Genomic DNA, 19,325 nt, shown 5'->3' on the forward strand with positions numbered 1-19,325 from the left:
GGATTGTGAAGACGGGAGTCCTCGTGGCTAGGAGATGTAAACAACAGCTCACCTGCTGACTGTAGAGAGACGCAGCCTGACTGGATAGTTACTCACACACTGCCTTTCTACTCAGTTGGGTGCAAAGTGATTTCTACTGCAAGTCCCATTCATACAGTGTTTTTAATCCATGGCTTTATCCAACATTCACACACACACTCAAACTCTGATTGATGCTTCAGGGGAAACTCGGGGTTCAGTATCTTTCCCAAGAATTCTTCAATGTGACCATCAGTCATCAGGGATCCGCTGACCTTCTGCTTGTTAGATGATCGGCTCTTCCACCCGAGGCACAGCTGACCGGTGATCAAGCAGAATAACCTGAGACAGGCTGAGCCTCCAGTTATCTGGGATCCTTAAACTAACTACCTGCTAAACACAGAAAATACTGCAAGTGTTTCCCAAATCTGTGTGACAAATCAGCCCAGTCACCCAATCAGCCCCCAGAAACCCAGAGCTGCTGTCCCATGGTAGACTCCAGTCAGCAGAGGGAGCACAGCATGTTAAGTAACGCGCTGGTTTGTGTTTGGCTTGGAGGATTTATTTATTTCAAACATGTTTCCGTGCAAAAAAGGATCTAAGTGATCTGCAAGCACAAAAAGAATTCAGCCTGAAGCGACACTAAAAAAGGAGAACGATGCACCTGTAACCCCGGACTGCCGCAAACGCCTCTGCTGACTTAAAGCCAAACCTACTCATAGAAAACAAAGTCAAGCTGATGAAAACCCTCAGCCCTGGATCTGAAAGTTCCCTCTGCTCACTCCTCGTCTCATACTTTTGCACTGTCCCATCCACCAAGCTTTTAACACACTGCCTGCACCTTGTGAACTTGTTCGCTGTATTTTCTGCTGGTTTACTGAGTCATTTTAAGTAAATAGCACTTCATGTAAAACCACTGAGTTCCCCTGAGCAAAGACCAACAGATAGGGCGAGTACAATGACAGCAGAGGAAACTAAACTTAGATCGAAGAAGGCGTCAGAGTGCCTCAGAGCTGTTCCTGTTTGTGTGTCCATCCTCTGCACATCACAGCGTTTAATATGCGCTCTGTGCGTTTGAAAGCACACACACACACACACACACACACTGGCAGTATGTGGGCGTGACTTTATAAGACAGTGAGCTGCTGTCAGAAACGCAGTTTGTTCTCTGAAGTCGTGGCAGTAGAGCAAACTGCTGCAGAAGCGCGCACAGACCGCAGACTCATCAGATAACAGCGCCTCGTTTTTTCTCGTCCTTATCTCATCAGAGTTTTACGTAAAGCGTGATCTTCTTCTTCTTCTTTTCCATTTCACTGTTTAAATTGTGAAACAGCTCGTGGGTGTTTGGCCGGGACACAGAGCGGGCACGGAGATGTGAGCACCAGCGTCCCGGGACGTCATCGAGGTCAGCAGTCATCAGCTGTGGACTGTTACATGAGATCACTCCTGTGCCGCCTCCCCTTGTGCATCTGCGGCTCTCGGGCACCCTCGCTTTCATTTATAACTTTTAACATGAATATTAAGATATGCGCACTTGTTGTCATTTGCGCCTGATCTACTTTAATAGCGCGTTCTGTTTTATTTATTTGCGAAAACCTGTTTTTAAAAACCTTGTTGCGCTTCAAAGTTGCTCTCGGGGAGTTCTCGATGGTGTTTGTTTTTATGCGAGAATCCACTATTTAAAAGCGTGACACTCTTCGCAGTTTTTGCACGTCTCGTTCACGCGGAATTCGTAACCGGCGTCTTCAGCAATCATGCAGCGCGAACGCCTGCTCAAAGTTTTGGTGATCGGCGACCTGGGAGTTGGCAAAACGTCCATCATAAAGCGCTACGTCCACCAGGTGTTCTCCCAGCATTACCGGGCCACCATCGGAGTGGACTTCGCACTCAAAGTGCTCAACTGGGACCACAAAACAGTGGTGAGGCTGCAGCTGTGGGACATCGCCGGTACGTGAACCATACTGTTATTGTTTTGTGGGTGGAATGACACACCGCTGTACAGGTTAATGCTCACTCACTCACCCACTCAAGAAACACTATCACGAAAGGTTTTTAGTAGTAGATGCAGATGACAACTCTCCACTAAACCAAACCCAACGTAAATATCTGGATATTTTTCCAAAACACGTCAGATCCACACCAAATTTTATCGAGCTGTTCCTTTGCGCATGCGCCATGTTGCTACAAAGTTGCATGAAAATCGGCTCCTAATGACCTCAGCAAACCAATAAAAAGTTAACTCAACCTTGTGGCGTTGTGTTTATAAAAAAAAAAAGGGGGGGGGGGACTCTGTGTCCCTCAGAATTATGCAAGCTTCAAACGTCCATCGAGGCTCAAAGGTCAAAGCTGTATCTCAGTAATGCCAAAGTGAACTCTACTGTCAACTCAGCCACATACAAGTACACAGAGAGACGAAAATATGAAGCTCAGGGTCCGTGGTGCACACAAAGTGCAGTTAGAACAAGAAATAGAGACCAGTGCAAGTACGGACAACAAGTAAGGAGGTAATAAGAGAGTTGGGCTGCATGCATTATCTGTAATATAGCGTTGCTCGACCTACAGCGACTATAGAAAGATGTAACCAGTAATGTGCAACGTATACAGGACCCGCATTTCATAAGGACTTCCTTTACAGATCCTCCGAAGAACCTGTTGCTCCACAGGCATGCAGACAAATAGCACTGAAATCATGACCTAGGCCGAGTTCCCCTTTCACCAGCTGCAACAGCAGACTGATGTTTACTCAGAACTGCATCAGTACTTGTAACCCAATAATACGAGCCCACGAATCTGAAGGCGTACTGCTGCAGTGAAAGAAAAGGGACTGACCACGTCACGTCATCCACCACTGACTAAACATGACATAGAGATAGAGAGAGCAGTGTGAGGGTCATAGTCACGTACAGCCGTCTTCATCCATAAGCTTGCGGGTCATTTTGGGACAGTCGGGTCAGGATTACTTACAGTAGAGTGTCTTGAACACAGCACACGGCAGGACACACAAGACGTTAGCTGCTGCCGTCGCACCCAAGAAGAGTCTGGTACACAGATTTTTTTAACCTGCCAGCTTCCTCACATCGTGTGGATGTGAGGAAGCTGGCAGGTTAAAGATGTCTAATAGGACTGCACTGGATACGTGCACCTGTTCTGGGTAAATTCTAGGGAAAAAAGCATCTTTAGGAAAGTTCAAGACTGTAAACAATGTGTTTAAGACCGAGACACAGTTAGAGAGACAAGACCAAGATGTTTTGGACATGTGCAGGAGAGGCACACTGGATATACTGGACAAAGCAGGAGGGCCACAGAGGAGTTTCATGGATGTGATGAAGGAGGATCATTGTAATAGATGAGGATGCAGATTATCTATTGTGACAACAGAAGAAGAAGAAGGGTTTTGTTACTTAATCAATAATCTTAGAATATTTCCAAACTTGCAGTGTGTATTTTTTTTTGTCCTGCATGATTATCACGCAGTCAGACTCCACTCCTGTGTAAGACACATGCACTGTCTTGCTTTGTGGAAAACTTTCTTTTAAAATGGCACAAATGTCAAAACGTACTCCCGTACAAAGATGCACTCTTTATAAGCAGACGTCTTCCATTCATAATAAGCACAGATATCTTCAACGAGTCCCTCAAACACATTTATTAGGTGAATTACATGTTTCACTTCTGGTTCTGCAACATGTCATGTTGTAGATGGCTGAGGGGGAGATAACTGTGTTTACTTCCCCTGTGAATTTAGAGACACTTTCCTCTGACATCAGAAGCATAACGCAGCATAAAAGTAACAGAATCTTAAAGTCAAGTTGAGTAAATTCCCAGAAGCTCGGAGATCACAGAGTGGTCAGTGGTATGCTGCTCCTGGAGCTGTGGCGTATGCCGATGCTGCAAGAGTAAGCCAACATGTGACAGCGTCAGGCATCTGTTAGAAAGTACTTTGTAGCTCCTGCATACTTTAAAAAAGTACCACGATAGATATAAACAAACTCGCTCAAAGTTAAGCAAATGCATCTGTACTGTGCTCAATGCAAGTAAGCAGTAAACCCCAGAACAAACGTGCAGTAATCTGCATTTTCACACTCTTCAGCTGCTTTTTGCTGATGCATCTAACAATTATGTTGCACAATTTGAGAAGTGGCCTTGAAAAAAAAATGTGGTCAGCCATCATTCCTGCAGAGGCACATAACAAGCTCTCTGTATTCAGCTTATAAAACCCTCCCATGTGTCTCTTTAATTGCATGTAATTCGATTTTTTTGGGAACTCCTTTCTTTCCAGTCTCACTGCTGTCTCCCTCTCACACACACAGACACACAAAGACACACACGCTGTGTGTGCTGAGTGACGTGCCAGCTGATAAGAGTTATCATTTAAATGAAAAGGTCCGGCTGAGGCTGTTTTCTAGGTGGACTTTAGCAGCGAGGCAGGTCACGACTTGCTGCTAAACGACAATGAAGCTGCTGCAGTCACACAAACAGCCGGCATGTTGTCCTCACGGTGTGGATGTGGTGACCGTACAGCCTTTCTCAGTGTAGGGAAGCCGGTTGTTCAGGGTCACGAGGAGCGTTTTCAAGTCACAAAGTTTTTGCATTTTCCCATTTGAATGTTTTATAGTTACAAATGTCAAGATAAAAAAATGTGAGTTGGTGTACGTTCTTTTTAGGTCAGCCTTCACAGAGTGCTTTTACATAGATGTTCTCTCTGTATAGTCATTTTTTTATAAGTTATAATGTCTTCTTTTTGCGTTTTCGTTTCTGATATGGTGACATCACGACTTCCCTCACCCACAAAAAAAACATGGTGTTTATTACTTTAACATAGTAGGCGTTGTGTGTGATAGACAGATTTTATTATTGTTGTTGTCTTTGTTTTGTTTTTAGTTGTCATGTTTGCTTTCCATGCTGGTTCCAATCCATAGGAGCCAACAATCAGATGACACCCCCATGATCTAGCATTTTGGCAACAGAAGGAAAGGAAAACTCCCTCTTAACAAGAAGAAATGTCCAGCAGAACCAGACTCAGGGACCGGCGGCCATCTGCTGGGGGTGAGGGGGAAGACGGGGAAAAGACACGCTGTGGAAGAGATTTAGATATTAATGATAACGCTGATTAAATGCAGAGGGGTGTATGAGCTGCCTGTTGGATGGAGCTCTCACGTGGTGTTGGCTCTGCCTGTCGCATTATACACATAGGATGCAAGAGCGATGTCAGTCTCGTAGGAGCACAGCAACAAAAAAACAAAAGGATATTACACATGTTCTGGTCTATTTACATAAACTGTTATATACAAAAAAAATAACGATCATGTGTACATTTACCTTTGAGTGAACACGGTCTCCTGGTTTTTAGATTGCCGGACTTGCTTATTTTAAATTCTGAAAACATTGGTCATTGGTGGTGTTGACCTTTGACCTCATACTATTAGTACTGATCAGATGGTGTGCAGAAAAAAAGGGAAAGGTACCATCTGCTTTTAGGAGACAGTTTGTGTGCTCAGTGTTTGGGCGCACGCGCAGGGTTGTGTGTCTGTGTGTGTCAGATGCTCCACTGCTGATTCACCGGTATATTGGGATCATGTGGAGCAAGTTAGTTTCCAGGATAGAGACTTAAATGTTCACACACATGCTTCTCTCATTTGCAACATTTTTTTAACAAGTGTGTGTCAGCAGTGAGAAGAACATATGCAGTTCCTGTATACAAAAAAAAAGTGTCTTATTGTGCTGGGAAACTAGGGCTAAATGTTTGATACTGGCAAAGATGTTAGTAATTATTATGAAAAGTGACCAGTTTTGGTATTAATGGTGTGACCTTCAGAAACTGATGTGATCACCCAAGCTATCATCACTTTAGATGGCTTGGTGCTGTGGCATATGTCAGACTCTGGCTGGTCTGTTGTGCTTTTTTGTCTTCATTGTTGGTTGAGTGAGGTGCTCGTGCTGGGCTTTGAGAAATCCAGCTGGACTACTCTTTGCAGTGGGGGAGACGGGCGCTGGCCTTCTGTGTGGGGTTCCAGTCAACATGGTTCCTGGATCTGCTGTTCCTCGCCTCCTCGAAATGGGGGGTGCTTTGCTGGCTCTCTCCTCCAGGCCTAGTCCTCTCCTTCCCCCGCTTCCTCTGACAACACATCACTCACACAAATAGGACGGGTTGGACCATTCAAGTGGCTTTGCTGGGTGTGGTGTGCGGTCATCTGTTTCTCCCTTTTTAATGACACCATAGTCACATCTCACCACACATCACCGTACATGTAGGATCTTTGGAGGCAGGAGCACTACCAGAGGTAGGTAGGCGGGGCTGCGTGGCAGCGCAGACTGCCTTTCAATTTTACGTAAAACTTAGAGACCGAGGCTTTTAGGGATAAGCATTGATAAACACGGTCTCTGGCTCGTGTCACATTTCTCCCCTCTAGTTTTACTCACTTTCTACCTCTCTGCTAGGTCTGCGTCTGTAACATTGCGATCTCTCAAACTCATTTTTCAAGTATGGTCTGTGGCAAACACACAGTCACTCATATCCTATCATATGCTGCGAACACATAGCAAAATTGTATATTTGTTTATGTACCTCCCTCTGCTTTGTCTTTTTTGGCGCTGTATGCTTTCTTACAGAAGCAGCGTTGTCTGTTCACCGTTGCTCCTGTTCTTCTCTCCTTTTTTTCAATTTTTCTGCTTTAATTTTTTGTTTTAAAAAGTCTCTTCTGTAAATTAACATTGGCCTGGGTTTGTCTTCTGTTTTCTTTAAAAAGGGCAGGAACGATATGGCAACATGACCCGTGTGTACTACAGAGAGGCCGTGGGTGCGCTCGTCGTCTTCGACATGACCCGGCTGTCCACGTTTCAGGCCATCCTTAAATGGAAAGGAGACCTGGACTCAAAGGTAAAAAATCAGAGATGAAGGAGGTGGAGAATTGAGAAGAGGAGTGTGGTGAGAATTAGGGCTGCCACAAACGATTATTTTGATAGTCGACTAGTCACCGATTATTTTTGCGATTAGTCGACTAATCAGATCATCATCTATTGGACGTAAAACGTACAGCTTATTGCACCAGCAGCATCTGCTCTTATATAACTATCATTAGCTTACAGCTTGAAGTGTTTAAGGTATGTGCTAACTAAAAATAAAGACAAGATGATAGTTTATTAAAGTTTAACGAAATTTGCAGATTGGCTCGGTGGAGTTTAATAAACTCAGCCGTCTGTTCTTTCCATGTGAAGTATAACAGGACACTGGAGTAAATTCTCTCCCATCTCACACTTCTGTTTAATCAGTTCTCTGTTTGACATTTATTCAGCTGTGTAAAACTATAACTTTAATCTCAGCCAAACCAATTTACTCAGGAACAAATAAAACACTAAAAAAAGCCAAACAATAACATTTTTAAATTATCTGAGTGCATATCATGTTCAACCTGAGTAGCGAAACACCGCGGGGGGGTTGAAAATGATGTGCCGGGAGTCCGGTGTTCTCACCGGCTCTAGTGACCCTTGAACCCTCTAGCTGTCGAGCTGGTGGGTAACAGACGGCTCCGAAAACGTCAGAGCGCTTTTGCAAATATGTGGTGTCTTGATAAACCGAGCAGATATTTGAAGTTTGCACAGCTACATTCTCGCCTGAAAATATGTTAAAAGTTTATTTTGTGAAGCAGAAAGAATAATAGGGCTTAGGAGTTGACGTCACGTCGCAATGTATTGTGGGAGCGCGGCGCCATTTTCCGGGTCCATAAATCAAAACAAACACACTGTGTTGGAACAACGACGACAAGAAACATGCTTAAAAGCAGCTCAAAAGAAAACGGATGGTATAGAGACCTGTTACGTCCAGAGGCGAAGCAGCGGTACTTGAAAAAAAATAAAGTGCATCGCAAATGTGGACCCATATGAAATACGGCAGTGGAATAAAGACCCAGACGACTTACCGCCACTGTCCTACCCCGATATCTTCACATATCTTGTTTGTGGAGTAAGCGCTTACACTGCGAACCAGTTTTGTAATTACAAATCGCTGGAGTGCATCGAGTGTAATGGCCATGGTTCACCCCCTACCACAGTTGATGTTATACATTTATCAATGAACTGCTAAAATCTCGTTGTCATATTATGTGCCCATAATTGTAAAGTTGATGCAAACTACCACATTGATAATCGGGCAAGATATTACAGCCATTTCATAGGCAGGCTTCCCAAAAGTTGTGAGAAAGAATTAGCAAATCGTTACATAGCACGTATGTCTGCAAAGTCACTCCATTCGATGTTTGTTCGCAATTTCTATAACCTCCGAGACCACCAACGATCATATTATTAAGCTATAGAGAGTGATATGAACATATATAGAACTTACCGGAATGAAATTGTCCGGTAAGTTAAGTGATATCTGGACATGGAAGCGAACTGGATACCAGCTCGTCTCACGGCTGCTATCCAGGCTAGATGCCTTCGTTTGGTAAGGTCCGCTATATGAGCTGCCTCATGTTGCTTCCAGGTTGGGAAAGAATAAAAAGACAAACCCTTTTTAAGCTTATTCTCTTGCTGGTTGTGCGATCGAACATTGCAGCGGACCACACAGCAAGTACGAACCATGGCTGTTGTGTGGGCTTTCGCTCCTTTGTCGCTTGCGCTTTGTTTGGACCGGGAAAATGGCGCATCAGGCCAAAATCCTTTCCACGCCCACCCCCGTGACATCACGCTCCAAAGCCCTATAAGAGTAATATTAAAACTAACTAAACTTGTTAGTTATCTTAGCTAAATTTTATTTTCACAAATTCAAATACAGTAACAAAAAACCTAATTTTAAACATTACTATAATGATGTTTTATGTTACATAAAATTGATTAGTGGATCACTTAACAAAAAGGCTATGAAAACTATTACTATTTGTAGTAATTACAAATTATTTGAATGTTTGTAATTCTTTGTATTACACCCCCTGGCATATGTTAATTTTGTTCTGGTTGTATACATGTTCTGTATACTGTTTCTTAATAAAGTTTAATATTTATAAAAATATATATATATATTAAAACTAACTAGCTGCCGCCATTGTTGGAATCTGGAATTGACTTGGCCGCGCTATGAATTCTGGGATAGGTTGGGCCACGAAGCATACACCCGACCCATCCTTCATAACTGGAGAAATGAAGGACGCATTTTTGGGCCGTGTTTGGGGGAGTCTTCGAATTTGGGCATGCTTCGCCGTGTTGCTGTAACGTAATTGGCCTACAAATGCGGCCTCCGAAGGATGCGGCCGCTAAATTTGGACACAGCTATGAAACCGGACACTGCTTCTTCTTCTTTGGGGTTTAATGGCAGCGGGCATCCCTGGACATGCAGTGCTGCCATCTTCTGTTTCAGTCCATTATTACATTCTTAAATCCTTCTACGTATCCCTGCATCTTTTGGGATCTTACAAAGCTTCAAACGACGTGTCGACTATTAAATTAGTCGTAATCGTGACTAATCGACTAATCGTGGCAGCCCTAGTGGGAATAAGGCACGTTGAGTCCACAGGTCATAGTTTTGAGCCATCTTTATTGACCGCGGCTGCAGCTCTCGGCTGTCAGCCGCAGATGCATCACACCATAATGCACCACCACTTGCACTTGTTGTAGTCAGCGGGCATGTTTGCGGATGCCACGCAGGTGCGTCTGCCCTCCCTGCATGGCACAGCAAGCCACGCCCCACCACAAGGATTTTGTGAAGGAGGAAATGAGTGCAGTTTAAAAAGTTGTAAGAAATGTATTTCTTTGCTCTGAATAAAAATCTACAAACTTGGGGCTGAGGCAAATAAATTTGCATGAATCAGGGTGAAAAATCTAATATTGTTGTAGGATTGAAGTAAATCAGACTTTCTGAAAAAGTTGGAACATTTTAAAATGTTAATAAAAACAACAGCAAAACAAAGAAAAGCCCATGAACCTCTGCTCATATTTACTTCTGAAAAACTCTGCCTCTTTTTTCTACTCAATCATGTGACCAACCTGTTGGCAGCAAACCTAATTAGCTGCAAAATTTTCCTTCAGCTCTTTCTTTCTAGTCTTTTGCTGCACACATCCCAACTTTTTCGAGACATGTTGCTGCCACCGGATTCACAATAAGCAAATCTTTTTACACAGCATCTCTACTTTTTGGAATTTGGGTTGTACATAATCTTAATGTAGTTTATTAACCAGAGTCTAGCATAACTAATGGTTTGTTTGGGGGCTCATGCTCAACAGGTTAAACGGACAAGCCCAGATCAAGTCACTAGGCTTTGTTTCTGCTTTCTCTAATAATTAAACATGTGATACAGGAATGTGCACAATCATGCACACTGGAGAGCCCTTACTTAAAAAAAGGCACCTTATAGCTTCACTAGAAGCTTATATTATATGAAAAATAAATAAGAAAAAAGTTTTTTTCATGTTTTTCTTTTAACTTAAGATGATAAATCACAGACGCTTGTTTACTTGCTAGTCTTGGCTCTATTTCAATTTGCAGATTGTAACTGATCTCAAAGCAGTGAAAGCAGAGTTAGAGGCAGCACATCAGGTCAAAGTGAAAGACCAACATTTCTCCACAGTATGCATGTGCTTTGTCTCGCAGCTTGAAAACCTCTAGCCATTGTTGGCAGGATACCTATGCCTGTAAAACTGATGCACTGCATATTTCAGTGGAACCTAAGCCAAGCAGAGTTGAGCCTGCTTCCAGAGACTGTGGTCAACTGTGCCAACAAGATGTCAACAATTTAAACGATAGATGCAAACAAGCAACAGGAGAAGCTTTATGACAGAGCACTGTCTGAGATAGAAGAGTGGTCACTTTACTTTGGCTTTAATTGATGTCTATTTTTATATTTTACTGAACAATTGCCTGCCTTATTTGCGTTGGTGGAAAGCCACTGCTTAAAGTTAAATGTTGTGTTTTCATCCTGATTTAGCCAAAAAAAAAAAAAAGTGGTTTCTCAATAGTTGTGCATCCCCTTTTCTGTTTTCCTGTTGTTGGTGGTGGAGGTTTTGTTTTGTGTTTTTTGTTTGTTTTTGTTTTTTTTTACCTCACTTTTCCTTGTTTAATTCATTTTGGAAGTACTGTATTCAGGATAGCTAGCCTAGTTTGTGACTCACCAATGTCAGGGAGAAAGCAGCAGGTGGGATAAAGACCGTTGTATTCTACACATATCATTTTGTTACGATATATATGTTTTGATAATATATGTATTCAAGATCTAAAAATAATGGGAAATAAACTTTTGTACATTTTTGTGTGTGAAATTTTTTGTTTAGTTTTTTCTTGATTTCCCCTAATCCCCAGAATCCCTGTTTGCTAATCTGGGCTATTTTCCAGTTTGGTCATGAGGAAGCAGTCCTCAAATGACCAGCTTACTGTCAGCTTAGTATCAAATGACAGACAGCTGACTGACTGACTGATTTCATTTGCCACTTCAAAGCATTAGAAGTACTATACACAAAAGTGAAGTTGTTTTGTTTTCTTCTACACATCCAGCAGTTAAAGAGTTATATTTGGAGGTGTATTTCTTTTTTTAATCTTATTTTTAAAATACTTTTCACTGAAAAAGAAGAGACCTCAATAAAGACATTAAGGAGAAGAAAAACAAGTATAAAACAAAGACCACAAGTCAAGGCTATATATAGTGTGTGTATATGTGTGTTTCTTTGTGAGAAATGTCTCCTTTATTACTTACAGTGTTTCACCAGCTTGATGCTAACTATGTTCAAAGATCTTCGGTGAGGCTTACAGCTTCTTCTGAACAGATACAAATTATGCTTTGAGGGCTATAAGATTGACAAAAAGCACATTTGCATACATTGCAGCTTAACATTGAAACATTGAGCTGAAACTGTAATGCTCAGCAGGGGCTGCAGACAGAGGCCCATCCCTGCAAGCAATCCCTTTTACATTGTCATCTTACTCTCAGTGCCCTCTGCCTATCAACTATGTAATAGATAGCCAAATCAGTATTTATTTTTTTAATCACTGTATTACAAGCCTGATGCCTCTCTGATATCAATATAGATAAAAAAAAATAGGCATAACATAACAGACAGATGTCATCACTTGATGCTGCTGTATCCCTTCACAAACTGCAGATTACAGTGAAGCACTTCAAATTGAGGCTCATCTACTGGAAGTTTCGACAGGTCTTTGTTGCTTCATCATGAATTATTTTTGTAAATTTTCATTGCATTTCTTTTTCCATCTTCCTCTGGGATTCATTAGGTTGCCCTCAGCAATGGGAGGCCAGTTCCAGCTGTTCTGTTGGCCAACAAATGTGACCAGCGGCGTCATGGTTTGTGCCCCAAGCTGCCCAAACTGGAGAACTTCTCCAAAGAGTACGGATTTGTCGACTGGTATGAAACCTCTGCCAAGGCAAGATGAGATTATTTTCTGTTTCTGTCTTCCTGTCAGCATTTAACACCCCATTTAACAAAACTTTGTATGATTATCATCACATATACAGTTATTATTCTCATTATCATTCTGATGATTATGATCAAGTTTTTTTTAAAAAGAAAGGAAAAAAATGTTTTCTTATATCCCAATTCTTCAGATTTCCATATTCATCACTTGATAAATCTGATGTCACGTTCTCTGTTTGCGTTTGTTTCACATGTCACGATCAGCGTATGTCCCCATCTGTAACTTAACGGTCACCAAAGTTTGTATCCAGGGGAAAATTTTGTTTTTTGACCAATAAATACTGAATGAGAAATTTAAAAAAATGTTGTAGGCAGCTAGTAATGTAAGGCTGTAAAAATGTTTATTTCTGCTGCACACATGTGCATTTTACCATGGGAGTCAATGGGGACCGACTCGCTTTTAGAGGCAGCCTCAAGTGGCCACTAGAGGAACTGCAGCATGTAGCATGCCTGCGATGGCTTCATTTTTTCTTAGCCCTGGTGTCATGAATCAAATGAGTGTTTGGAACCCAAATGGAGGTTGGTTTTAGGTAAAGCTTTATTTTGCATTGTTGAATTTCCACCAGAAAAGTCCACCAGAAACACAAACACGATCCAAAACTTAGTGGAAAATGCGCATAGAGGAAGCTAACAAACGCTGAAACAAAGACTGAGAGGAAGACTGTTATGTATTCGCAAGGGTGACAAGAGGCAGGTGACAGTAATCTAAGACAATGAGACAGAAGGGGAAGTAAAACTAAACAACTATTAATATAAAACAGGAAGTGAGAACTGTAACTAAACGGAGAACCACCGACAATTAGAAGAACTTCGCTGTGTTATCCAGGAAACATACAGAATGAATAAAACTGAGGAATATATTTAATTAATTAAGAAAAAACAAAATACTAAAATACTCTAGAAAATATTAAGCTTAATACGCATGTGCTGCTGTAACAATTGAACAATTGGGATTAAAAAATTATCTATCAACCAAAGAAACAATTCAACCCTAAAGCTTCAAAAGCCCACAGTCTGACCTGGGGTCATGACACCCAGAGTACAGGGTTGAAAACAGTGTGTTCAGCACCGTCTCATTTACATACTGGCCCTTTACAAAAATAAAGCATGTCTTCTTCTAGGCTGTTAGAAGAAAAGAAGTTAATTACATCAGGTTATAGTGAATGCCATGTTCATATAATATCCAGTTATATAAGTTTTCAAGATTCAGTCACAGCTGGCTCTCGTAGCTGCCAACTCGCAGAATTCAATTAGTTCATATCGGCTAAAAGTACCAACAGAAAAACTTGGAATTCAGTTAAATCTTAAAAGGAAAAAAAAGTGAGAACACAGCGCTTACTGTGGCTCATCTGTTGATCCAATTTATTTAAATTAAAGGTGGAAGGCTGGAAGCACAGCTTTTCATTCTTCGCCTTACAGAACCTTCAAAGCCTCATGTCCTCTTTTTACCCGTTACATAACAGAAACAAGTTGAGACACACACACACATCACCTCAGGAAATGAGGAGCGCTCTAGTAGACTTTAGTGAGTTTCCTTTTTTAGTAGATGTTGTAGACAAAAAGAATATTTGATCAGTTATTTAAAGACGTTAATATTTGAAATATTTCACCTTTACGATGGAAAAATGATTAATATAGATGTTCAGCTGTAGCTGCTCCCATTAAAGATTATCAAAGTTTCAGGTAATGAAGTTTCAGTGTACGTGCCAAAAGCTCAGGATTCAGACAACCGTGAATGCTCCATTTTAATGTTTGTTTACTCTTTTACTCAACGTCAGCAATAGCTGAAATGCCTAATATGGTCATCACAGGCACACATAAGCTCCACCCCCTGCTGTTCAAACCCTTTGTTTCCAGTGGGCACCCAATCAGAAAAAAGTTGCCTTAAAGAGACGGTGGTCTGAAAGAGAAAGGAGTTAAATGATTAGAACGAGAAAATCTTTATTGCCATTAAATGAATGAGCATACAGAAATATTTCATCCCCCTACGGTTCACAACACGCACAAGAAAATAGGAATTGCTGCTAAAGGGCTGCAATACAAACTCAAAAAAAGCAAATTGGTAATAAATAATAACAAAATGAGTTGGCATAAGAGGAACAGTGTGGCAACTTGTTAAAGCAATCACATGATTTTGTTTAGACTGATTTAATCCACAATAGTGTTTGTTATGGTAGTTGTAGGATTTTGTACTGTTAGAGGGAAAGTTGTGAACAGAGAACGTACTGGGTAAGCGGTATCTCTCGAACTCAAGAAAGCTGCGTTTAAAAAAAAGAAGCCACGTGGTGATGGCATAGACGAACACGTTCTCTATTGTACATCATTGTTATTTGTTGTTGTTGTTGTTGTTGTTGTTCGGGTCTGCAGGAAGTATATCTGTGTTTTCTTTGTGACTGCTAATGTGTCTCTTCCTTGTTAGATAATCTTTGCTGCACCAAGGCAACTGTAAATCATGCAAAGCAAATTAAGGACAAAATGAAGTTGAAGCTGTGGTTCCCAATAGGTCACTATTCTATTGAAAATGCACCCTTTTCCAGCTGTTCTGGACTCTGCAGACATGTGCGCAGAGATGCCCAAACCTCCCTGTCCTCAGCCACCTCCTCCAGCTCTTAGAGACAAAGCACTGAGCCATTCCCAAGCCGGTCCCGGAGTAGACCTAGGACACCAGTGTGTCCTAAGTCTACCCCAGGACATACAGGAAGTGGCTCACTTAGCAGGCTCCCTTTGACCAAAATGAAATGACCAAGTTCCTAACTCTATCAATAAGCTGAGCCCAGCCACCCTTCAGAGAAAGCTTGTTCCTGCTGCTTGTGTCCATTATCTCTTTCTTTGGGTCATTACCCAGAGCTCTTTTAAATCCAAACAAGACGAGTTTTAGTCATTCGTCCAAGTTTATTGATTAAGCTCCTTAAGACAACCCTTAAATACTTAAATGGACAATATGGTGGATTTTACTGTTAAGACATTTCTCTATTTCTACCTCCATCGACCTTCTTCAACCCTTCAGCTTCATCCTATCTCTCTCTCTTTCTCTCCCCAGGACAACACCAACATCGACGCTGCCATCACATGCTTGGTGAAAAGCATCATGTCTGTGGAAGAGGAGAGAGCGCTGGCTGAAGCCACCAGTGGCGCCTGTAAGGGCGATCCAGATGGCAGCGTTCTTGTTCTGCCTCACTTTGACTACAACACAAAGGAGAAGGGACTCGGTGGATGTTCGGGGTGCCTGTCAATTAAACCGAAACAAGACCAGGACTGAAGGACTGTCTGAACCAAAAGACTGCAGGGACATGCAGAGAATGGTGTGGATGACTCTACTCTCCATCACTTTCTCCTCACTGACCTTTCCTGAGAGAATTTAATAGAATTGATGTTTCTGGGTTTTTGGGGATTTTTTTAGATTTTTCAGGAAAAAAAATCCATCTAATATTTTTAACCAAATAATTAAGTTGTTGTGTTTTTATATCACACTCAAAATGAGTTTAGTCATTGCAGCAATCTCTTATTTGGAGAATGTGACCAATAGCACTTTTTATGGCTTTTAAAGGAAATTTGTCAAAATAATGTTTTCCCAAAATTTGTATTTATCTTGTCTGATATTTTTAAGGTTTTTTGTTTTTTTTGCATTGATGCTTCTATTGTAGCAGAGACAGTAGGTGTGTGAAATTTGCAACTTTGTCCAACAAGTGTTTTTTAGTTTTTAGTCTTTAAATTGCTTTGATTTATGACTGCTTTGTAAGTTACTACTGTTTGCCTTAGAGCAGCGGTCCCCAACCCCCGGGCCTCGGACACGTGAGTCGTTTGGTACCGGGCCGCGAGAGTTGAGGCTCAGGTGTGAAATGTATGGTTTTCAGGGTTTTTATCGGTTTTCAGCGTTATTTTGTTATTGTTTTTATCGTTCACTCTGTTTCCTGGGTCTTTTCACGTGTGTTATGAATAATCTTCTTTTTTTCAGTACCGGTACTAGTTTTATTTTGTTGAATTTATCCGCGACACCTTAAAGGCCGGTCCGTGAAAATATTGTCGGGCATAAACCGGTCCGTGGCGCAAAAAAGGTTGGGGACCGCTGCCTTAGAGCAGTGCTAAGTAGCTCCTTATTGTTCATTTTTAATATTTAATTAAAAAGATTTGTTGTTCTGTATTTGATCTTTATTTGTTAAAAAAACAACTTTATGTATAAAATGGAGTATTTCTTAATGTTTATAGGGGGAAGTTGTGTTCAGCTAAAGGAGATGAGTTTAAAGGCCGTTGTATATGCTTTTGACCACTAGTGGTGCTATAGAGCAGTGGTTTTCTTTCTTTTTATATCTCAAGATCCTGTCTGTCTGAGATTGAGGAGGGTTATTTGAAGTGTGCTTTTCATGTAAGCTGTAATGTATAGCATATTATTAGCCAAGAAATATACCAAACTGGGACTTTTTATGGAGCTTAAGGAGCCACAGACATATTAAGAGTGGAATAGGGTTCATCTGTACCGACAATTTTTCTGCCATGATCGTCCACAATACTGCAACAAAATAGCATTTTCCATGTCAAAGACCAGACTGTTGATAATTATTATTGATGGTGTGAATTTTGAATCTTTGAGTTGTCAGACCTCCCCAGCTCGTCTGAGAGAGACCAGCAAGCATTACGATACGATTTTCCCTTGTTTGCATCCATCCTTTAAATTACTGCTATCTTGTGGCTTCAGTGGCTGTTCTCTGCAGAAGCACGCTGGACTCTGCTTGACTTGAACCCCACTGAAATATGTAGCACCCGTTAATTTCATGGGGATGTGGGTCGGCAAGCTGAGAGACTGACAAATGTTTCTGGTTGTGTATTGTTGATAAATCAGACAAGCTGCTGCTGGCTGGCTCAGGTTCCACTGCTCTGAGATCAGTTACCATCTGCGCTTTGTGTGGAGACAGAGCACTGGCGAGTAATCAAGCCCTCTGGGATTCATCCTGGTAACAGATAAGTTTCCTCTTGCTAAACATCATGCAGTGTGGAAACATTTTCAATATCTCCTTTAGTACATTAGCAAAGAAAGCCTTGCTGGTGCAGGGGAGACATCAGCTCTTGCAGCAGGTCTTGTGAGCGCTCAATTATCCAATAAAGGAAAGTCCACTAAGTTGATTCGTAGCATTTTCAGTGTGAGAAACGTCGCTCATCCAAGTGATTTCTTCAGGTGTCGGCGTCTCTGCTCATCTGTCTGCTAAAGTCACCACAAACTACTGCATCACTGCCATGGTCGCCACATTTTTATTTATTTTCTTTGGTTTAATTTAAGCAAAATTGGGTTATTTAACCTAGGGTGGCCATATTTTGATTTCCAAAAAAGAGGACACTTGTGCCAGTCATGAAGAACTTTAATAAAACTGTTTACTTAAAGAAAACTTTAACATATTTAAACTATGCCTTCTCTGTGTGGTTAATGAACGGTGAAATAAAAACTGTCATATAGGTTTTACAAGTCAACAAGTGCAAAAAAAAAAAGAGGATGGTTGGTCACCCTGTTTAATCTCCATTGTTTCTGGGGTCTCACCATTTTCCCTAAAATACTATAAACCAAAGGCAATCCAACCAAATGTTCATATGTGATGAGCCGTTTTTTATTTTCCACCGAATTAAAATGTAATTGTGCTACATGACACTGTAAACAGATAGTGAGCATTGGTATGTAAACGAAGGAGAACCACAGCGTTGCTGTCAACTGTCCCTGTTTCTTCTTTACTAACAATAAACATTTTTTTACATTTGTGTTATTTAACACATGTCAAAACTTACAACTTTAAGCAATCTCATCACACTACAGTGCTTCAGTAGAAGCACAATAGTCATGCTTTTTCAATGTGCATGCTTTGAACAGTTGTGATTGTGTCAGATTATATATGAGTCTGACTGTTTATTGCAGGAGATCGCTCAATGTTTGATCTCCAGCCGTGATGATGTAAAGATTTGTATTGTTTTAAGATAATTAACTCAATAGTGCTTTTATGGTACACGTAATAACCGTGCATTTGTTTTTGTTTTTATTACTCGTTCAGGAGAATACTGCAGCAATTACCAGCACTGTAACAACAAGCAAAAATGGACATGGCAGGTGGTGCACAAAGCAACCAGTGTATACAGGTACGCTTTAATCTTTAGCAGGAACTGTTCCTGTTTGTTGGGAATTATAGTTTATTTAAAACAATTGCACCGCTATTAATGTGCACAAAACGGGCGATGAGCAATAGATCCTGGTACTGTCTAAACATCTTCGGCCACAACTCACTTCTGTATATTTAGTTGGAAAAGTGTAGTATATAAAGCACAAACCAGAGTTTGTATAATCGTACTTCTCTCCTGGCCTCCTCCAGACTTTGACAAAAATGTCAAATTTGGATTAATCAGCTCATCAGAAAACAGGGTTTTTTTCCCCAGTAATTTCCATACCTCAGCCTTTTCTCTACCTTAAAAATAATTTCTTGACAGCCACCCTTTCACTGACCATTGATGAGGCTTCAGTGATCAGCTGAAAGGCCAGATGTATCTCTCACATCCTGATCCTGGTGAATTTTCAATGATAACTGAATTATTGATGTAAAATTTAAATCACGGAGCAGCTAAATTAAAGTCAGATTCAAGATGGTTTTGAGTCGGTGCTTGACGTTACATGAATCACAACAACTCTTTACTCAATTCTAGAGCCATTATAAGCAAATTTGATTTACACTATGGTTCATTTATTGATGTTAAATTTAACCGTCAGGGGTTGCATTAAGGAGTGGCCTCACTATTGGTCTTAAACCAAGGGTGTCAAACATAACTCCAGGACACTGCGGCGTGCAGCTCAGATCTCAGCTGACCCTTCTCACCCTGGACACAGTCTGTTTGACCTGCTCCCCTCAGGCAGGAGGCTCCGGTCCATT

At 41.2% G+C, this 19,325-nt stretch overlaps 1 protein-coding gene across 1 annotated transcript; it reads left to right on the forward strand.

Moving 5' to 3' along the window:
- The first annotated feature begins 1,190 nt into the window (after positions 1-1,190).
- On the forward strand, positions 1,191-16,227 carry LOC102209512 (ras-related protein Rab-38). Its single transcript, XM_005747946.1, has 4 exons — positions 1,191-1,965; positions 6,765-6,895; positions 12,230-12,379; positions 15,470-16,227. The coding sequence occupies exons 1-4, from the start codon at positions 1,773-1,775 to the stop codon at positions 15,686-15,688; spliced, it is 693 nt and encodes a 230-aa protein (XP_005748003.1). The 5' UTR covers positions 1,191-1,772; the 3' UTR covers positions 15,689-16,227.
- The last annotated feature ends 3,098 nt before the right edge of the window (positions 16,228-19,325 follow it).

This window comes from Pundamilia nyererei, unplaced genomic scaffold (assembly GCF_000239375.1).
Source record: "Pundamilia nyererei isolate P.nyererei 1_Seehausen unplaced genomic scaffold, PunNye1.0 scaffold00209, whole genome shotgun sequence".
NCBI lineage: Eukaryota > Metazoa > Chordata > Actinopteri > Cichliformes > Cichlidae > Pundamilia > Pundamilia nyererei.